This window comes from Centropristis striata, chromosome 22 (genome assembly GCF_030273125.1).
Source record: "Centropristis striata isolate RG_2023a ecotype Rhode Island chromosome 22, C.striata_1.0, whole genome shotgun sequence".
Taxonomy (NCBI): Eukaryota; Metazoa; Chordata; class Actinopteri; order Perciformes; family Serranidae; genus Centropristis; species Centropristis striata.
This window is the reverse complement of record NC_081538.1, coordinates 11,081,426-11,100,492: the sequence shown is the minus strand read 5'-3', so window position 1 is coordinate 11,100,492 and position 19,067 is coordinate 11,081,426. Positions and strand designations below refer to the sequence as shown.

The following is a 19,067-nucleotide window of genomic DNA, read 5'->3' as shown; positions in this document are numbered from 1 at the left end:
TGGGAAAGTGCGGGGCGTCACCGAGGCACATGGAGAGTGACGCTGCTGTTTCAGCCAATCAGCAGCTCGGCGGCGGGACGGCAGAAGCATGACACCCAGCGGTGAAGTTATTCTAGAAAAAGGCTCCAAAAGTGCTCCATCATTGTGACTTTTTAATGAAAAAGAAACTGTATTTACGTTGGACTTGAGAGCTCACAGCGCTGCAACTTAAGAAAACACATGCAAATACACAAAACACAAGCAAATTGAGAAATCATCTTCATCAATTTGACAACATAAGCGCAACATTTAGAAAACATGATGCAAAAACCACATCACAAACACAATAAGAAAAAGCGATGCAAAGACCACAACACAGTAAGAAAAAGCGATGCAAATAGACCATAACACAATAATAAAAAGTGCTGCAAATAGGCCACAACACAACACAATAAGAAAAAGCACTGCAAATACCACAACACAATAAGAAAAAGCACTGCAAAGACCACAACACAATAAGAAAAAGCACTGCAAAGACCACAACACAACACAATATGAAAAAGCGCTGCATAGACCACAACACAAAAAGAAAAAGCACTGCAAATAGACCACAACACAACACAATAAGAAAAAGCACTGCAAATAGACACAACTCAATAAGAAAAAACACTGCAAATAGACCACAACACAATAAGAGAAAGCACTGCAAAGACCACAACACAACAGAAGTGTCTCCAGAGGACACTTAAAAGTGATGTCTGGACACACATGTGATATTATCACGTTATTTCAAGATAATGATAATTTCACGTTATAACGTTATAACTTGAATCTATCACGTTATTTCATGATAATGATATTTTCATGATAATGATATTTTCATGTCATAACCTATGGTGATAACGTTACATGTAGCATTAGCCTCCTAACCCGTATCAATCACATTGCAGTTAAACAAACCAAATGAATGAATGATACACCTTTGCGATGATACAGTGCATTTTCTTATTGTGTTGTGTTGTGGTCTTTGCAGTGCTTTTTCTTATTAGGGCCACGGGGCAATTGCACCGAGCACTGGCCCAATGTAGGGAGCAATGTAGGGAATGTAGGGACCAGTGCTCGGAGCTTTGCACTTATTGTTATACTTTGGATTTTTTTCTTCTTCCTCTTCCGGACACAATTTTGTCCCACTACTTGTTATACTGTGGATTTTTTCTTCTTCCTCTTCCAGACACAATTATTGTGTTGTGGCAACTTGAAGAGTTGCAGGACACATTATAAATCAAAACGTGCGGTTTGATCGGGATCAGTGTGCTATTACTTTTCGGAAGGCCGAAAAAAAATGAGCGAAAAAAATTAATAATTGGAGATTTTCAAACATCTACTTCTCTGGCATAATTTCACCGAGAGACCATTTAAACTTTAAACAGTAGACACAAGTCTTGTGTATTGGTGTATTAATCCACGTTTTGATAGATCATATCGTTTTTTATCAATCCCATATAATGGGTGTGTATTGCATGGAATGTCACAGTGTGTGACATCATCGCGAGTGTAGAGGGGGAGAAAAAAATGTCTCCAGGCCGCAAATTCCACTCTACAGAAATAATGTATACATAGAAACATAGGAAAATTTGTCTTCTCACTCACAATCCTCTGGTAAAGCTGTCAGAGTTATAGTTTGGGTGTAGGACACACAGATGCGCCACCAACACGCACCAACAGCCTCATTGACAGCCATATTCAAAATGCAGGAAGATTTCTGTAGAAAAGCAGATTTAACATTTTTTCGGATCACTCTTACGAAGCTATTCCTTCATTTTTCTTCACAAAAAACATATGGAGCTGTTCAGGAAGAACTCAGGACGCTCAAAGTGAAGTAACATCAATAATAGGTATTATTACTAATTACTAAGCATTTGAAAACTGCTGTGCTCAATCACAATAGCTAAATATTTTGTCAAGCAAACATGATTATTAGCATACAATATCACGATCAGTAAGTTAAGGCGGTAGTATTGCACTTTCATAAAGTTGGGGGACTTGGGATTTATAGATTTAAAAATATATGACCAGAACATAAGCAGCAGAAGATGTGATACCTTGACTTTTGGTCTCTTAGACTTTAACAGATATTCCCATTAAATAATCCAGTTTCTATACCACAGCGCTGCACAGCACTGATAAAATGATTTAAGACAATATTACATTTTGCATGTTTATTTAAAAACACACTTACAAGATTCACATTTCTTTGTACAGTCACATTATGTTACAGTACAAAATATGAAACTACACTTTATATGTCATGTTAGTCCTACAGCTTTTGCTTTGCTACAGTGTTACAATTTTCACTCACATTATATCCTTTTATTACACAGTCTATTCAAGTGAAACACAACATTTCATTTTAATTCTTGTAAATACAAAAGGGAAACTTTCCCCAATCAGTTATGATAATACAACATATGATACAAATATGGCTAAGTAGCCATGAAGCAATACACTCAAACATAGTTCACACATAGCAGTAAAAGATGGTTAACCTGTCCCATTACTGATTTGGCTAACAAAGTGTTACATTTGTACAAACGTTATCCTTGTTATGTATAATAAAAGATTCTTCAACTTTTGGTGGAACATGTTTGTCTGTCTCTACAATCACCACCTTTAAAAGAGAGAAATGGCACAAACAATTTTTTTTTTAACATTTTTAACAACAAGGCTGACTCATGAATTTCACCTGAACTTGAATCAGTTCATTTACATCATCTATTAAATGCAGAGCTAAACAACATCTGCCAATCTATTAATAAATTTAAGTGTGAGTAGAGGAAATAACTTTTTTCCCTGAAAATGCCCTTGACCCCTCTAAAGCTTCTAATTCAACCAGTAAATGACTGTTTGATATATATTTTTAAATATTTTTTATTTCATTACTGCCATCCCTGAAATGTAAATGCGCTGCCAAACCCAACACACTGTAGGCCTCCTGAGTCATCCATATCTGTTATGCATTAAATGTAGATGATGTGACACTTTTTTGCATCTTTCCCTGCAGTGATCTTTGGGATGGAGGCAAGGGTGCAGCAAATCAAGGATGGAACCAAAACCCACATGTCTTTCCTGTATCGTCACCACTGGGGGCCTCATAAGTTGGAGTCTGTCTCTGAGACGGGATAGTAGCCGTTTCTAGTCATGGTGGCTTCTCCTTCAGGAGCAAAGATGGCCAGTAACTTCTCCTGCTCCCTCTTGGTTTTGGGTAAGTCGTCAGATGGTTTGATGAGCACCTGCAAGCGCTGTAGAGAGATAAACCAGTGTTAATGGGCTCCGGTCCACCATCTTTACTAAGGCGAGACACTACAGGCAATAACATTGCTTTTTCATGCCCTGGTCGATTTTGAGGTTTTGGGCTATTTTTGTCCCACAACATGTCCTCTTTCAGAATAGTGGAAAGGAAACATAAAAAAAACCTTCTTAAGTGTATGTTTTACTATATTTGACCCATTTACATCAGTGGGTTTTTCATAAATTCACTAAAAGGTAGTATTGTATTGCAATATGGAGTACATGAGTTGTTTCTCATGCTCTGAGCCATAAATCTCAACTTCAGCTACAACTACAGACACCAAACTTAACAGTTTTATTCCTAACTATATTCTGAAGGTTTTTTACAGAGGGGTTTGTCTAAATATCATTCTTACTTTGATTTATATAACATTTTGTTCCTAAAAACGTGATGAAAATTGATTTTCTTTTGACAGTATTTTGTGATAGAAATATAAAAGGATATATCCCAATTTCCTTGTGTGAAACACTTTGAAATTAATCTGTCAATAAAATAAATAATAACTATGAAATTTGCTTAATTAAATGTTCAGATTTATGGCCTGGAAATATATTCATATTTAATGAGATAATGCTCCAATTGCATATGTAAACATACAATTTCAGAAAACTTGTAATGCAAAAAAATATCGTCTTAATGTAAATAAAAATTGAGTTTGGTGGTGATATCTTCTTCCTTCTCTCCTATTCATTATATATATATATAATGAAAAAAGATACACAATAGCTACTCAATAAAATTGAGGCAACAGATTGCACGCAATATTATTAAATCTAACTACGTTACAAGTTGAGTTAATAACAACTTAACAGGAAGTGTTAAGTGTCAATTAAAAAAGGACTAATTCTATTGTGTTGGATTCATTCAAAATTCTCTTGATTTAGAATTACATACACATATTTAATGTGGTCAAAATAACTAGATACTTAAAATGTATATTAAATACATTTAATCAAATATATTAAGTAAAATGAAATGACTACAGAATAATTTATTACAGTGTATATGTGCTGTACTATATACACTATATATATTTCTATTTTATCTATTTTTATTTTTATGTCATAATTATTTTTTATTTTATCTATTTTTATTTTTATGTCATAATTATTTTTATTATTATTATTATTATTATTGCCTTATTGCTATCCAGAATTGTATACTGTAAAAAAGTAAATCACAAAAAAAAATCTAAACACATCATCTGTCCAAGTTTATGAGATAACTGAGAGGATCAAAGCTCACCTCTCTGAATGTCCCCTGGGTGGTGCTGAACTTGTACACCATCCAAAGTGGAATGCAGACCATGGAGGAGAGAGCCAGCAGCCAGCCAATGGCATAACCCCACCAGGGGTACACGTACTCGTTGTTGTACTTTAGCGGGGTATATTTGATGAGAGAGAAGGCGAAGGTACCCTGGAGATACAATTATACAAGCATTACTATTGGTGAAGCAGGAACAATTGATTTCTGCAAGAGGACAGGAGAGTAGAGAAAGCCTTAGTGGCTGTCATTGCCTTTGTCATTTTTGGAAAGCCTTGATACTAACTTAATTAGTTTGTTGATACTCACAATGCACGTGGCTGGGGTGAAGAACAACCAACAGTACTTGATGTAAGGTCCTGGGCGGTAGCCAATCATGTCCTCAATGTTATCGTAAAAGCGATCCGCACCTGGGAAAACACAGTAAAGACATTTCTATCTAAACTTGTAGTTTAATGTTTGCCAAAACTGGGACAAATACTCCACAGTAGGCCAGTAATAATGAAAAAAAAAAAATACCAGTCAGGATCACTGGAAAACACTCAATAAATCATGGGCAGATTATGAGACAATGGGCCCTCAAAAGGCCCCATCATCGTTTTGCTTCTCTTTGTAGTCTTCGTGAATCTTTTTGTAGTTTTGTGTCTCTTTGTGGTTGTTTTGTGTCACATTGTAACTGTTTTGGACATTTTTAATATTCTTTGAAGAAATCTTGAGGCTCTTTTTAGCTGATTTGTGTAGTTTGAGTTTGAGTTTTGAGTCTCAGTAGTCTTTTTTTTCTTTGTTGTGAGTCTTTTTGTGTCTCTTTGCAGCTGTTTTGTATCTTTTTGGAAATTTTTCAATTCTTTTATGTTTCTTTTGTCATCATTATAATCTCTTCATAGTTGGCATGTGTCGAGTAACATTTTGTAGGTAAAGGCCAGGGGGGCCCCTGGCTTTTAAGGTCAGTAATCCATCCATGTATTAAACATATTTTTCCATTTTGACGAGTGAAAGAAAGCATTTTATGTTTAAAGACAGCTCACCATAGACCCATGCAATGCAGACAGTCTCAAAGATGGCCATGAAGAGAAGACACATCCCACTGGCTGCATAGTAATCAAAGAGCTGGAAAACATACATGCCGCCCTGCAGAGAGAGAGATAAAACAACAAAGTTGTGAGAAACTACATGCTACAATTAATTTATTTTAAAACAAAACATATTGTTAAATTATTTTAATACTACAATAAAAGTTTATTTATTGTTCTTTATATTAAAACATCTACCTCCAGCCACACAAACCACAGAAAATGACTAGAAAAGAAATAAAAGAGGAAAATAAATTGATGAAATTGCTTGTGTGACCATTCTACAAAGATCTGAGACTAATTATTTCAAATTTTTTGCTGCTTTGACTTTCAGGTGTATTTTACTTTTAAAAGGTTATCCACTGAATAGTGTTCACATATGTGACGAAGTGGTACTTCTGTGTTGTCATCAATAACAACCTCGATCTTACTGGAGACACCAATGAGGACAGTCAGTAACGCAAAGTATGGACAGTGCATTTTGTCTCTGTATAAATATGTATAGTAGCCCCTAGGTTGTTTATTTCACATAGTAAATATATAAAGATAACTCTTCTATTGGTAACATTTAACCCTTTATCAGGCGAAGAACCGTATTTGGTAACTTCAGTGGATATCCAAAATAAAAATATATCGAGAAAAAAGTTGCAAATTTACTAGATTAAAGTGGCAGATCTACAAGAAAAAAAGTTGCAGATTTAAGAGATTTAAAGTGGCAAATCTGCGCGAAAAAAGTTGCAGATTTACGAGATTTAAAGTGGAAAATCTACAAGAAAAAAAGTAGCAGATTTAAGAGATTTAAAGTGGCAAATCTGTGCGAAAAAAGTTGCAGATTTAGAGATTTAAAGTGGCAAATCTACAAGAAAAAAAGTTGCAGATTTAAGAGATTTAAAGTGGCAAATCTGCATGGAAAAAAGTCGCAGATTTACGAGAAAGAAGTGGGAAAAAAGCTACTTTTTTTCTCTCAGATTCACCACTTTAAATCTCTTAAATCTGTGACTTTTTTTCTTGTAGATTTGCCACTTTAATCCAGAAAAATTGCAACTTTTTTCTCGACCCCATTTTGATATCCACTGAAGTTACCAAATAGTTCTTCGCCTGATAAAGGGTTAAAGATATACTAGAGTGTGAAAGAGATTTGAAATGCTGAAGCCCCAAAACTGGAGACTTACCTGAGACGTGTTGCACAAAACCTTTGACTTTGGCTCGTACTTACAAAATGATGACTTGTTGACACCTCTGCAGAGCATTCATGTTTCCAGCTGTGCAGAGGTGAAACCATGTCAACTAGGCTGTACTAGGTTGTACTCTGTGAGCTTATTTCAGCAGAACAAGGCATCCTGTCCTGGATTATCCCTAAACAACCATCAGGTGCAACCCCCCAGATTAAAGGATTATCTAAACAAAGGTATTTTCTGATATAATGAGGGAAAACACCTTAAGAAGCACAATGTAAAATGACTGAATCTACAAAATACTGTTATCTCTACTATAAAAGCTGCTTTTGCCCTTAAATATGTCAGTAAAAACAGTCGTTATGCTTGCATGTGTTTGTCTGTGTGCATGCATCCGTGTGTGGTCCCAGTGTGTGACCCCCCCTACCTCCATCAGCATGATGAGGCCCATCAAGAAGGAGGCAAAAGAGACGGCTAACAGGAAGAGCTCCCTGCGGTTTTTACGTCTGAACACAGCAGGGTACATATCGACTACCGCTGTCACGAGGCTCTCGACACACACAAACTGATGGAGAAGAAGAAAAGAGGGCGAAAGAGAACAATGAATGAAACTCTTTATGTTTGTGAGCTATAATGAAGTAGAGAATTGCCCTACTGGCTCGGTTAACACCAACATCTAAGTGACATTTACATTTCCAAGCATTCAGAACCTTTAATGGTTATGAATCAATCTCAGTTTATTGCTGATGCCTCTATATGACCGACATAAGCCAACAAGACTATCAGCAAGAACATTATACCTATAAGTATTCTTCACATGTTAATGTAATTTTCTTATACATTTTTAATATAATCAGGCTTCTTTTCACACCAGTAGAGTCGCCCCCTGCTGGACGTTAGTAAGAATACAGGTTGAAGGCATTGGCTTCACTTTTGTAGCTTGGAGGTTGCCAAAAAAAAAAAGTCTTATCAAAATAGTTGCTGTTAATTTATAAACTAGCTAAATCAGCAAGAATATTTTATATATATTCTCTATGTTTTAATGTCATTTTCTCGTAAGCTTTAAATATAACCCGACTTCTTTTGACACCAGTGGAGTCGCCCCCTGCTAGACGTTAGAAAGAATACGGGTTTAAGGCACTTTTGCATTGGCTTCACTTTTCAGGCCTGGAGGAGTCTTGTCAAAATAGTTGCCAATCAATTTCCTTTCAATTGATTAACAAATTGTTTCACCTGCACTTTGTACATTTCCATATATTTTGTGTGAAAAAAATCTTAATTTAAAAAGTAACTAAACCAACCATCATATAGGTATTCTTGACATCTTAATGTAATTTTCTCTAAAACTATTATATAATCAGGCTTCTTTTCACACCAGTGGAGTCGCCTTCTGCTGGACATTAGAAAGAATATAAATAATATGGGTTTAAGGCACTTCTGCATTGGCTTCACTTTTCAAGCCTGTCAAAATAGTTGCCAACAATTTCCTTGCAGTTGATCAGCTAATCGTTTTAGCTGCACTTTGTCCTTTTTCATATACCTTGTGTGGAAAAATCTTAATTTATAAAGTAACTAAAGCTGTCAAACAATTGTTGTGGCGTAAGAAAAAGGAAATATTTCCCTCTGAAGTGTAGTAGAGTCAGTAGGTACATTTACTTAAGTACTGTACTTAAATAAAATTTTGAGACACTTGTACTTTACTTGAGAATTTCCACAAATGTAACTTTATACTTTTACTTCAATAGTTTTTAGGGGCAAATATTGTACTTTTTACTCCACTACATTTAGCTGACAGCTTTTGTTAATTTTCAGGTTGAGATTTAACATGAAAAAATATGATACATTTAAAATGATTATGGATGTAAAATGCTGCTTGTATAAAAGCATCAAAAATAATATTCCAATAATGTTTATGGAATATATCCATCTGAGTGGATATCCATCCAGTACTTTTACTTAAGTACATTTTGATGCTGATACTTCTGAACTTCAGCTTAACTAAGTTTTGAATGCAGGAATTTTACTTGTAGTTTAGTCATTCTGTAGTGTGCTCTCACTACTTTTACTTAAGTAAGGGGTCTAAATACTTTTCCCACCAATGAGTCGGGTAGAAGTAGAAAGTGGCATGAGATTAAAATACTCAAGTAAAGTACAAGTACCTCATATTTGTACTTAAGTACAATACTTGAGTAAATGTACATTGCTCCACTATAGCCCACACAAGAGCAAAAATAAAACAAAAAAAGTAATAGTTATAACAAGTCATACGACCGCATATTTGTTCAGTAGTCACAGTCCTTGTGGAAAAAGAAAAGTGTTAATTAACTTGAAGAAGCTACCTGACTGTCAAGTCCCAGAAACACAATCATGATGAAGAAGAGGGCGGCCCACAGAGGAGAGAAAGGCATCATGCTGACAGCGCGGGGGTAAGCTATGAAGGCCAGACCAGGACCTACAGACACCAGGAAAACAATCAAAGGGTATATAAACAGCTTGTTTTTGGTATTCTATTTCTTTTTGCTTCTTTTTTTTCTGAGCCTTGTTTGCAGCCAATGAAGCCTCACCGGATTCTGCCACTTCTGAGATGGGAACATTCTGCTCAAAGGCCATGAAGCCCAAGATGGAGAAGATCGCAAAGCCCGCCACAAAACTGGTGCCGCTGTTCAGAAAGCACAACGCCAGGCAGTCTCTACAACACAAAGCACATTTTGCATAGAGATTCATTTTAGTATACTTTTCCAGAATCAGATTCAGACAGGTGTTAGTGGTAACAAAATCTCATGGACAAGCTATTTTTTTTTTTTTTTAACTATGTGGACTCTGTAAACTCCTATGGAAAGGAACATCTGTTTAATCAAGCATGTAATTAACTATGCAAATAAATTCTTTACATACCTGTAACAGTTATTGTTGTATTTGTTGTAGCTTCCCAGAGCAGTCAGCGCCCCTAAACAGATGGCGTAGGAGAAGAAGATCTGGGTGCCAGCATCCATCCACACCTTACATAAAAGAGAAATAAAAAAAAAATTATCATTAAACCACACTGCAAAAAAGCCAATTTGTATTTTTTGGCCTAAAACAGTGATTTAAGTTGGTAAAACTTGGAAATATAAATTACTGACATTTAGGGTATTAATGTAAGTTAGCACAACAAAGGAAGCTAGTTGTATGCTCAAAAATAAGTTTGTGAGAAGATGTTGTTACTTATAAGTTGGGGTTCACAACAAGGGACAATAGTTCTGCTAACTCTTATTTCTTTGTTGTGAAATTCGGTCATTAGCGAAAGCTAGCGGCTAACTGATGCTAGCGTCTAACTGAGCTAGCGGCGCTGCTTGTTACAACTACAAGAGTAGCCATTAGCGTATCGATGCTAACTCAAAATTGTGGTCACAATATTAGCTGACATTTCGTAGCGGCGTTACAAGCGTGCCAGAGAAATTCAGAGTTGAGCAAACTTAAAAACAAAACTTAAAATATTTAGTTTAATTGTCCAACTTAAAATTTTATCGAAGTTTGTTGCCTTGAAATTTTGAGTTCACCCAACTTTTCTTTTTTTGCAGTGCACTGACACTAAAGTGATGCTGTATTGTATACAACCAGTGCAGTGGAAACATACGGTACCAAGGTTGATGGACTATTTATGCACAAACGTGCCATGTAGTGTTTAAAGAATACACGTGCAGAGTGCATTCATAATCATTGACAAGTTTAGTTAAGTAGTAAAGTCAGTTAGTCTCAACACTGATTTATGAACAAAGCTTCCAGAAATATAAAGAATGCAGTATGTGTTACCGATCATTGCTTATCTATGGAAGCGCATAACAAAAGAAGATCCTGTATTATTATGAGAAACTTAATTATTATGAGAAACTTTCTCAAAATAATGAATTGGGATCCAGATATAATGGCTTAGTATCCAAATCTTATTAAAAAAAAAAAATACATCTGAAAATAATTTTGTTTTCTTGAAATAATGATAAGTTTTCTGGAAATAATAAGAAATTTTCAAAGATGATTCGAAATTATAAGAATTAAAAAGAAAAAACACTAAGTACCTCATAATAATAACAGTTCCTCAAAATTATGACTTAGAATATCAAAATAATGTTGTTGTTGTTGGGGTTTTTTTTTCTTCAAAATAATGACTTAGTACCTCCTAATCATGAGAAATATTTTCAAAATAATGAATTAGTATTTTAAAAATAATGAGAAGCTTTCTCAAAATAATGACCAAGTACCTATTTTTTTTTAACATAGTGACTTAAAAAATGAAAAACTTTATTATTTATTATTTTGAGAAAGGTTCTCCTTATACTGACTTACAGAATCTTTTTTCTTTTCATCACATTGGCGGTAATGGGCTTCCATACTTATCAGACAATAAAACATTTATATAAAATATCAGAGAAAATGAAGAGCCAACACTATTCAGGCTCTGGTTATAAAGGGAGGAAATTGCATGTTCTCATTTGTTTTGTGTTTTCTAGAATAAGAAGACACAGTAATAACAGCGCTAAACAACAAGAGAGACGCCAAGTGTTTTGATTTAAACAGGGGACTCTGCAGAGCTCCTTTGAGTGGACCTTTGCTAGTCTGAGTGGAGCAGAGCCAGTTAAAAGTCTCTCGTCCTCCCAGTGGGGCAAACACTGGTTAGCTGGCTGTCTGCGGCTCAGTCCTGGTAGAGCTCGTGTTTACAGTCCCAGCGGTGTCCTGACCCTGCATTTAATCCCTGCAGTGCTTGCCTCTTTCAGAGAGAGCAGATGGACCCAGCAGAAACTAGTTTCCCCAGCAGAGAACCATGGGACACCTGCACCTGGTGCGCCCGCGCCCACAGGGATCACCAACACTTCTAAAGGCCCTCGGGGGGTTATGTGGTTTTGTGTACTGGTGATGAATCTGCATTTTCATGTTCATGTGACATGATGGTACCTGAGGGTCTGCCAGTCGCCCCAGGTCTGGATAAAGGTAGAACTGGATCCCGATCCCGGCACCAGGCAGGGTGAGCCCTCTGATCAACAGCACGATCAGCATCACATAGGGGAAGGTCGCCGTGAAGTAGACCACCTATACAGACACATACAGCACTGTTACATATGCAAACAAAAAAAGAAACAGGCCAAATAGAAAAAATAAATACCAGATGTCACCCTTAAAGTGCCCTAGGACTAAAACAAAATACATAAATAAAGAAGGTCTCCAGGTCACCCACCTTTCCTGTGGATTTCACCCCCTTCCAGATGCAGAAGTAGCACATGACCCAGGCGATGAAAAGACACAGGGCCAGGTCCCAGTTCAGAGAGCCCATGTGGTCAATGCCTGGGGAAATCCTCAGCGCTCTCCTCCTGCAGAGACAAGGGAAAGAAACACACAGATGATGCATCATTGTCATTTTCACAACAATGTATCACCAAGAAGAGTTCAGGCGGTCTGGAGACTCACTCCCAGAACTCCATGACTGGAGACGTAGCATTTGAGTTGATTGTTTGGTTGATTGAGGTGTTTCTCCTCGCAAACTCCACACAGTTTTCTGAGGACAAGAGCAAAATGTGGGAATGATTAAACATTTGAAAAACCAATGGAGGAAGTTCTGATGTATTTTGAAGTGCATCTATTACCGGTGTTCCATGTGTTGTTGCAGGATGACCAGGCAAGGTCCCAGGAGAAAGAGAAGGACAGGTAGAAAATCCCCCAGGCCAGAACAATGATGTAGTAGAAGTTCAACAGAGTCACTATCACCTGGGTGCCATAGCCAAGACCTGCAGAATAATCAAGAATAATCATCAGTAACACCAAAGAATGCTTCAGCAGCTCTTCTTCCTCCACTAGATATTTAAATCTTTCCTGCCTCGGCTAGCACTCAGGTGATACATCTGTGCTTCCTACCTTCAAACAACGGACTGATTTTTCTCCAGCAGGTAATGCCTCCCTCACTGGTGTACTGGCCCAGCGCTGTCTCCAGGAAGAAGACAGGCACACCACAGGTGAACAGGAAGATCAGGTAGGGGATGAGGAACGCACCTAAATTGAGAAAAAGAGAAAGATTCAGGGTTAGAGCTGGATTATATTTTCTGTTGATGTTACTGTGTTTTACAGGCTGTATGACTCTATAGTAAAAATCCTAAAAATGGTTCTCTTTGTCCATGCATAGTTTATGATGATGAGTAAGAGAGCCTGACAGATATATATCAGTTGAAATATATTATCAGCTAATATTGGCCTATGAAAGGCCTATAGGTATTGGTGTATATTCTGTCCAATAAGTGCCATTATAGAATTTTTTTTACACAATATATGTCGAAAATGTTGCTTTCCATGATTTAGAAATGATGTAAACAATTTATCTTTTTTTAGTCAGCAATTTAATGAAACTGACCAGTAACGATGTTTATTTCACTATTTATTTTATTCCTATTTTTTTTCCGTTTTCATTTATAGAATCGGCTGACAATATAATACATTTTTGTATAATATATCATAATAATAATAATAATAATAATAATGCAAAAATATTATTTAATAAAGTTTTATGTTTGAAAAAGTAGACCTATGGGTAAAGTGGTGAATAATGGGTGAACAATCCACAAACAAAGGTCTATTTTTTTATTTCACCTTAAAAAAGTTACTATATCTGCCACCATATTGGTTACCAATGAGTTTCCCCACTCTAAAATCAGTATCGGCATCAGTCTCAAAAATCCCATATCAATCTGGCTCTAATAAGTAACATTCAGCTTTTATACCAGATTTTTTTTTTTTCATTTTCAGGGGAGGGAAACCAAAGCATTGAGAGGACCTGGGGTCAGAGCTAAAATCTAAACACAACGCAGGGCCTACTTGTATAAAGCTACAAATGTGAAAACCAAATACACAATACAGCTACAATAGTGACAATCAATCTACTCATTGGCAGAACATTAGACAATGGGCCCCTGGACACAGACAAGCAAAGGGCCCCATCACCTCTCCTACATAAATGCAAGACACAGATTTTGTGATGTTTTTGCCTGTTTTTTTTTTGTTGTTGTTTTGAATTTCTTTGTATTCATTATGCATTTCTTTGTAGTTGCATTGTGTCGTCATTGTGAGTGTCTCTTTCTAGCTGTTTTGCATCTCTATGTAGTTGTTTTGGTCGTTTTTTGGCTCTTTGTGACCACTTTGCATCTCTTTGTGGTCCATATGCGTCTCTTCAAGTGTCACTTTGAAGGAGAAGGCCAGGGAGGCCCTTGACACTGTGGGCCCCTGGGGTCAGATAGGCCCATTCACTCATGCATCCATGAATCTGGTCAAATTTGGAGAAATTGTCTATAAGCCCGCATGAGTCCTGCAGAATGATGCCAATCTCTCTGGAGGAAGCTCTGCAGGATATAAGATTACATAATACTGATCTGTGGAAAAAGACTCTCTCTTCCCCCCTCCTTCTTTCAGTTACCTATTATTAATTACACATTACCCACTACATGCTTTTCTCTTTCTCTAACTTAAAATGCTGCTACTCTTGGCACAAGATCACTTTTAATTGATTTAGATTCCAACCAGATTATACAACTTCAGATCAGTCCAATTTGCGTTCAGCATGTGTTCTTTAATGTAGTCAGTAAAATAGTGATTGTTAAATTATATTTTAGGTTTCTTCAAACTAGGTTAATGAGAGGAAGCACTAAAAAGCATGAGAGAAACTAAGGTTTCTTTAATCTCTCTTTTCCTTCGCCGTAGACCTGAGCCACTGCCACTCTCGTTCTGGGGTTTGTGTTGACGTGCCGTCGGGGGGGCCAAGGATGTTTGGCGTGCTCAGATTTCCGCCTCTCTGCAGGGACAGCTGCTGTGAGCAAGGAGCAACAACAGCTGCCTGACCCTGCTCGGCCCTGAACCCTGACCCTTGCACCCCATGGAGGGAGAAAGAGGGGCGTCCGCTTTAGCACCTACACAAGCATGCCCAAAAGCAAACACGGTCTAATTTGGCTAATTGAAATTCCTTAAATATACTTCTTTCACCTGAGCTCAAGGTTGGATTTTGATTGGCAGATCCTGAAAGGGGGTACTCAGATATTCTGTAATGTCACAGCTGTTGGCTTTTGCATGCTTTGATTTTACTTTTATGTCATAAATCGTCTTCTCATTCATACATGTAAAAAAAAAACTGCACTAAAAACAATGTGCATAAACCACATATGCAAATCTTGGTGTTCTAGTTCTGTCATTGCTGACATTCATTTATAAAGTCATAGAAATCTGCAGAACAAAGTGACATACATTAACTCCTTCCCTCCATCTGCTCTGCTTATCTTCCACTCACCTCCTCCGTTCTTGTAGCAGAGGTAAGGGAAGCGCCACATGTTGCCCAGGCCGATGATGGAGCCGGCCACAGACAGAATAAACTCGAGCTTGTTGCTCCACTGGCCCCGGTCCTCCATCTTCTCCTCCGAGGGGGGCTTGGCCAGGCTAGTGCCATTGGGGAGGCCTGCTTTGGCAGCGTCTCCTATAGAAGACACAGAAAGGAAAGAATTGCAGCAGGTTATGGAAGCTGGTTGAAGAAGTTTTTTTTTTTTTTTCCTGTCAAGATGCCCTGAATCAAGGCACCAAGCTACAGAGTGGGCAACAATGTAGCTTTAAGATCCGAATGTGTAAAAATTGCATTGTTGAGCATCATATTAAAGAAAGGAGCATGCACACAAAGTCACAAAATACCATAAATTTTGAGCTTTATATACCTAATATTTCATATAAAGTTGAAGTTGAAATCATCGTACAGTAATCAAATGAACTAAAATCAATCTAAATTGGAGTGAAACCTCTATAACTTACCTTTCATTGCAGTGTCACCTGTTCTCCTGTGGATACCTGCCTGTCTCGAGGCTCTCTGGAGGTCTATCCGCAAACGCTCAAGTTTTAGGATTTTAACAGGACCGGAGTGAGGGGCGGGGGTTAGTAATGTTAAACTTAGGCCAGCCTCTTTCTTCCTTTCCCTCCATCTGCCGCTCTCAGATCAAAGTACATCACCTTCCATGACTCCATGTTTAAAATAAGATGCAACAGAAGAGGATGACACTGGAGAAGTCAGCATTGTGTCACTCTCTGCTGCTGTGGACGACCTCCACTACAAACTCCATTATAAAATATAAAAAATTCTGCAGAATAATATTATAAATGATGTAATTATTAGGTTTAGATTTTGGGTTCCATGCAATTGCAGTCAGCAATGCAGAAGGGCATGTTTAAAGTTAAGGTTTTCCAGTTCAATTCAGTGAAACTGGAAAGAAATCATGCTTGACAAGGAAATACATCTTCATTAAATGATGTTGAACAGCAGTTTTGCAACCTAGCTGTTGAAGAGGAAGCCATAAAACAGACAGAATCAACAAACTACATAAGCAGCGATGATTATAAAAATGCTTTTGTGACCATTAAGACACCAAACTACAGTTTGAGTCACAAATTCCACTCTCAGACAGGAGACAAAAAAACAGCGGGCGATGAAAAATGTAATGGCACGACATGACAGAACCGACGTTATGCAATCAATTATGTACCATTACAGTTCATTTAGTCGGAAGTGTTGCAGCACCTTGTGATCGCATATTTCTAACTCTTCCCGTCAGCACAGAGGTGACAGAGGTGAGTGGCTCAGGAGGAGGCAAAAGCAGCTGAGGTCAGTTCACGCCGGATTTGACTTGACTGAGTTAGAAGTGACAGCACACAGCACGCCCCCAGCCCCCACCCACAATCCTCCTTTTCTTTGCAAACAGTGGTGTTTCTGCACATCCTATAAAATTGTTTTGGTTTTTTTTCCATGTAGGAAACTGGGCTATCATGTTGAAAAATCGTAGCTTCTTCAAATGAAAATCTGAAAATACAGTCATGGAAAAAACTATTAGACCACCCTTTTCTTCAATTTCTTGTTCAATTTTCTTGTAATAATTTTGGTCATTATCAAGAAAACAATGGAAAATGTCGAGATATCACCTCTTAAATTAAACTCTTATGAGCTATTTTTGTTGTTATCATTATATTTGTCCAAACAAATGTACCTTTAGTTGTACCAGACATTAAAATGAACAATTAATTGAAGAAAACAAGGGTGATCTAATCATTTTTTCCATGACTGTAGGTGGAAAAAGAAGCTAATCTATGATTAAATTTGTTTCACACTGCTTATAATCGAGCATAAAAGTAGATGCAACACTGCATCACTATTCCAAACTTCATTCCAGCGCTCCACAACATGCCAACACATCTCTCCTCTAATTGAGCTTAATGAGTAACAGGAAATGTAAAGAATAACTATACAGTAATGAGCATACAGTAAGTCTCTGCTGGGGCCTCAGAACGTGACCGACCAATCATCCTGACATTTCAGCTTTGTTCTTTGTTGCAAGTTACAGGGCTACTGGAAGGATGTGTTTACATTTCTGTCAACTGTAATGGGTGTTCAGATAGACCCTGAGGCAATTTTAATAATTCTGGGGATATCCAACGATATAAAGAAGGTAAAAAGGTCACAGCAACACTGTCTGGCAAAAGGACTTATTCCTGCCAAAAACTCATTTTACTATTTTCCCAACATTGAAACTTTGGCTCTGTAGACTGGTGGATACACTTCACCTTGAGAGAATCAGTTTATCATTCAAGAAAAACTTATTTTTGAGAAAATCTGACAACCTTTAATCTATCTCCTCTCCTTATTTCTTCCTCTTATGTCAAATATGTGGACTGTAGGTGATGGTACTTTTATTTATAGTTTTATTTGCATTATTCTTAGTTCTGTTTGACCTAATTTTTTAATTTTATTTACTGATTATAATAATTTTTCATTATTTGTATTTTTTTGGGGCCTTACTGTATTTTTATTTTCTCAATCAGATGATTATGTTGTGTTTTGTTTATCTGATTCCTTATTTATCTTGATGTATGCTTTGATATTTTATGTTTATTAAGATAAAAGCAAACATCACCCTGTTCAGATACTTCTGTGAATAACGCTTCATAATAAGATATTTGAAACAAAAGCTAGCATATTAAATATTGTATTTAATACTTCCATAATTAAAGACTTGTTTGCAAGGTATTTTGGTGTTCTGTTCTCTATTTCCTCTTTAAGAGAAGACAAAGACAATCAATTTTAAAGTTGGCTTCTCCCAGGCTGTCAAGACGTTGAAACCCAACACCAGATTATTTCCAAACAAGCTTTCTGTTTCCCCTCGCTATATTTGCGATTTTTCTGTGTTGTCTGCCATATTTGTAGTCCCAGCTTGGATGCGTGCTTACAACCTAACGCCTAGTTACCACATTTTAACAGAGCCTGTTCCTCACACGCAGTGCCAGCAAGAAAGCAGTAACACAAAAATGGATAGAAATTGTGACTGAAATTCAAAATATGGAGAGAATTACATTCTCGTTACACCTAAGGGCAGACAAATATCTGAAATACTGGGAAAATGGATTGTGTTTATGGCTTCATAAAGTACAGATTTGATATGATTTGTATTTTCAAAATAATAATAGCAATTTGGGTGGATAGGTGACCAAAACTTAGTTTTACTGTTGTTTTGTTTATATGTTCTTTTAAAAATTTGACCTTTTTTTCCCCATTTTTGGACATCTCATAATAAGGTGTTTTCCTTTCATTTCTTAACAAACTACTCTACTATATGTATTATACTATAATTAGGCCATTTTTTCCCTAGCCTGGCTAACACCAGACTAATCACAAATGAGATTAGTCTGAAAACCAGCCGTTCATTTCTCCGTAGAGCAGGCGTGGCCAAAAGCGTCTGTAGGTAGCTCTTAGCCAATCGTATCAGTTATACCAGATGACGTATGTAGAGCGACAGAAATTGATGCTTACATCTATGGTTTACATAGCCAGACTAGCCAATCTCTACTTTTAGGCTAAAATGCTAAATTCTGCTTCTGCAACGTTTTTCTGCAGCATGTTCACGTTCAGCCACACACATCCACTGATTTTATGGGCAATAAACAAGCTGCTGCGGGTCTCTTGGCAGCTCCGCTGTCCCCCGGCTCGTAGCGAGATCACCGGCGTTACGGTAGCAGGGCTAGTAGCGGCGCTAGTAGCGGGGCTAGTAGCGGCGCTAGTAGCGAGGCTAGTAGCGGGGCTAGTAGCGGCGCTAGTTGGTAGATTAGTAGATTAGACTTTTCCCAAATCCTGTCGGAAGCAAGGCTAAAACATCCTTTTTTGTGGTGAAACAGGAGTCTGCTGCAGCCATGTTGGATCGG

At 37.3% G+C, this 19,067-nt stretch overlaps 1 protein-coding gene across 1 annotated transcript; it reads right to left on the bottom strand.

The window, feature by feature from the left end:
* Window positions 1-2,183: 2,183 nt before the first annotated feature.
* On the bottom strand, window positions 2,184-15,660 carry LOC131960811 (sodium- and chloride-dependent GABA transporter 2-like). The gene is made up of 15 exons (XM_059326079.1): window positions 15,639-15,660; window positions 15,130-15,312; window positions 12,720-12,854; window positions 12,452-12,592; window positions 12,276-12,363; window positions 12,046-12,178; window positions 11,766-11,900; window positions 9,732-9,835; window positions 9,401-9,525; window positions 9,176-9,288; window positions 7,264-7,401; window positions 5,617-5,719; window positions 4,901-5,001; window positions 4,574-4,744; window positions 2,184-3,278 (listed from the first exon to the last, which is right to left on the bottom strand). The coding sequence occupies exons 1-15, from the start codon at window positions 15,643-15,645 to the stop codon at window positions 3,129-3,131; spliced, it is 1,827 nt and encodes a 608-aa protein (XP_059182062.1). The 5' UTR covers window positions 15,646-15,660; the 3' UTR covers window positions 2,184-3,128.
* Between the last annotated feature and the right edge of the window lie 3,407 nt (window positions 15,661-19,067).

Coding starts and splice junctions, on each gene's coding strand:
- LOC131960811 (XM_059326079.1), bottom strand. Junction 11,901..12,045: donor GGGTGAAATCCACAGGAAAG/GTGGGTGACCTG, acceptor GTGTCTGTATAG/GTGGTCTACTTCACGGCGAC. Junction 3,279..4,573: donor CCCAGGGGACATTCAGAGAG/GTGAGCTTTGAT, acceptor ATCTCTCTACAG/CGCTTGCAGGTGCTCATCAA.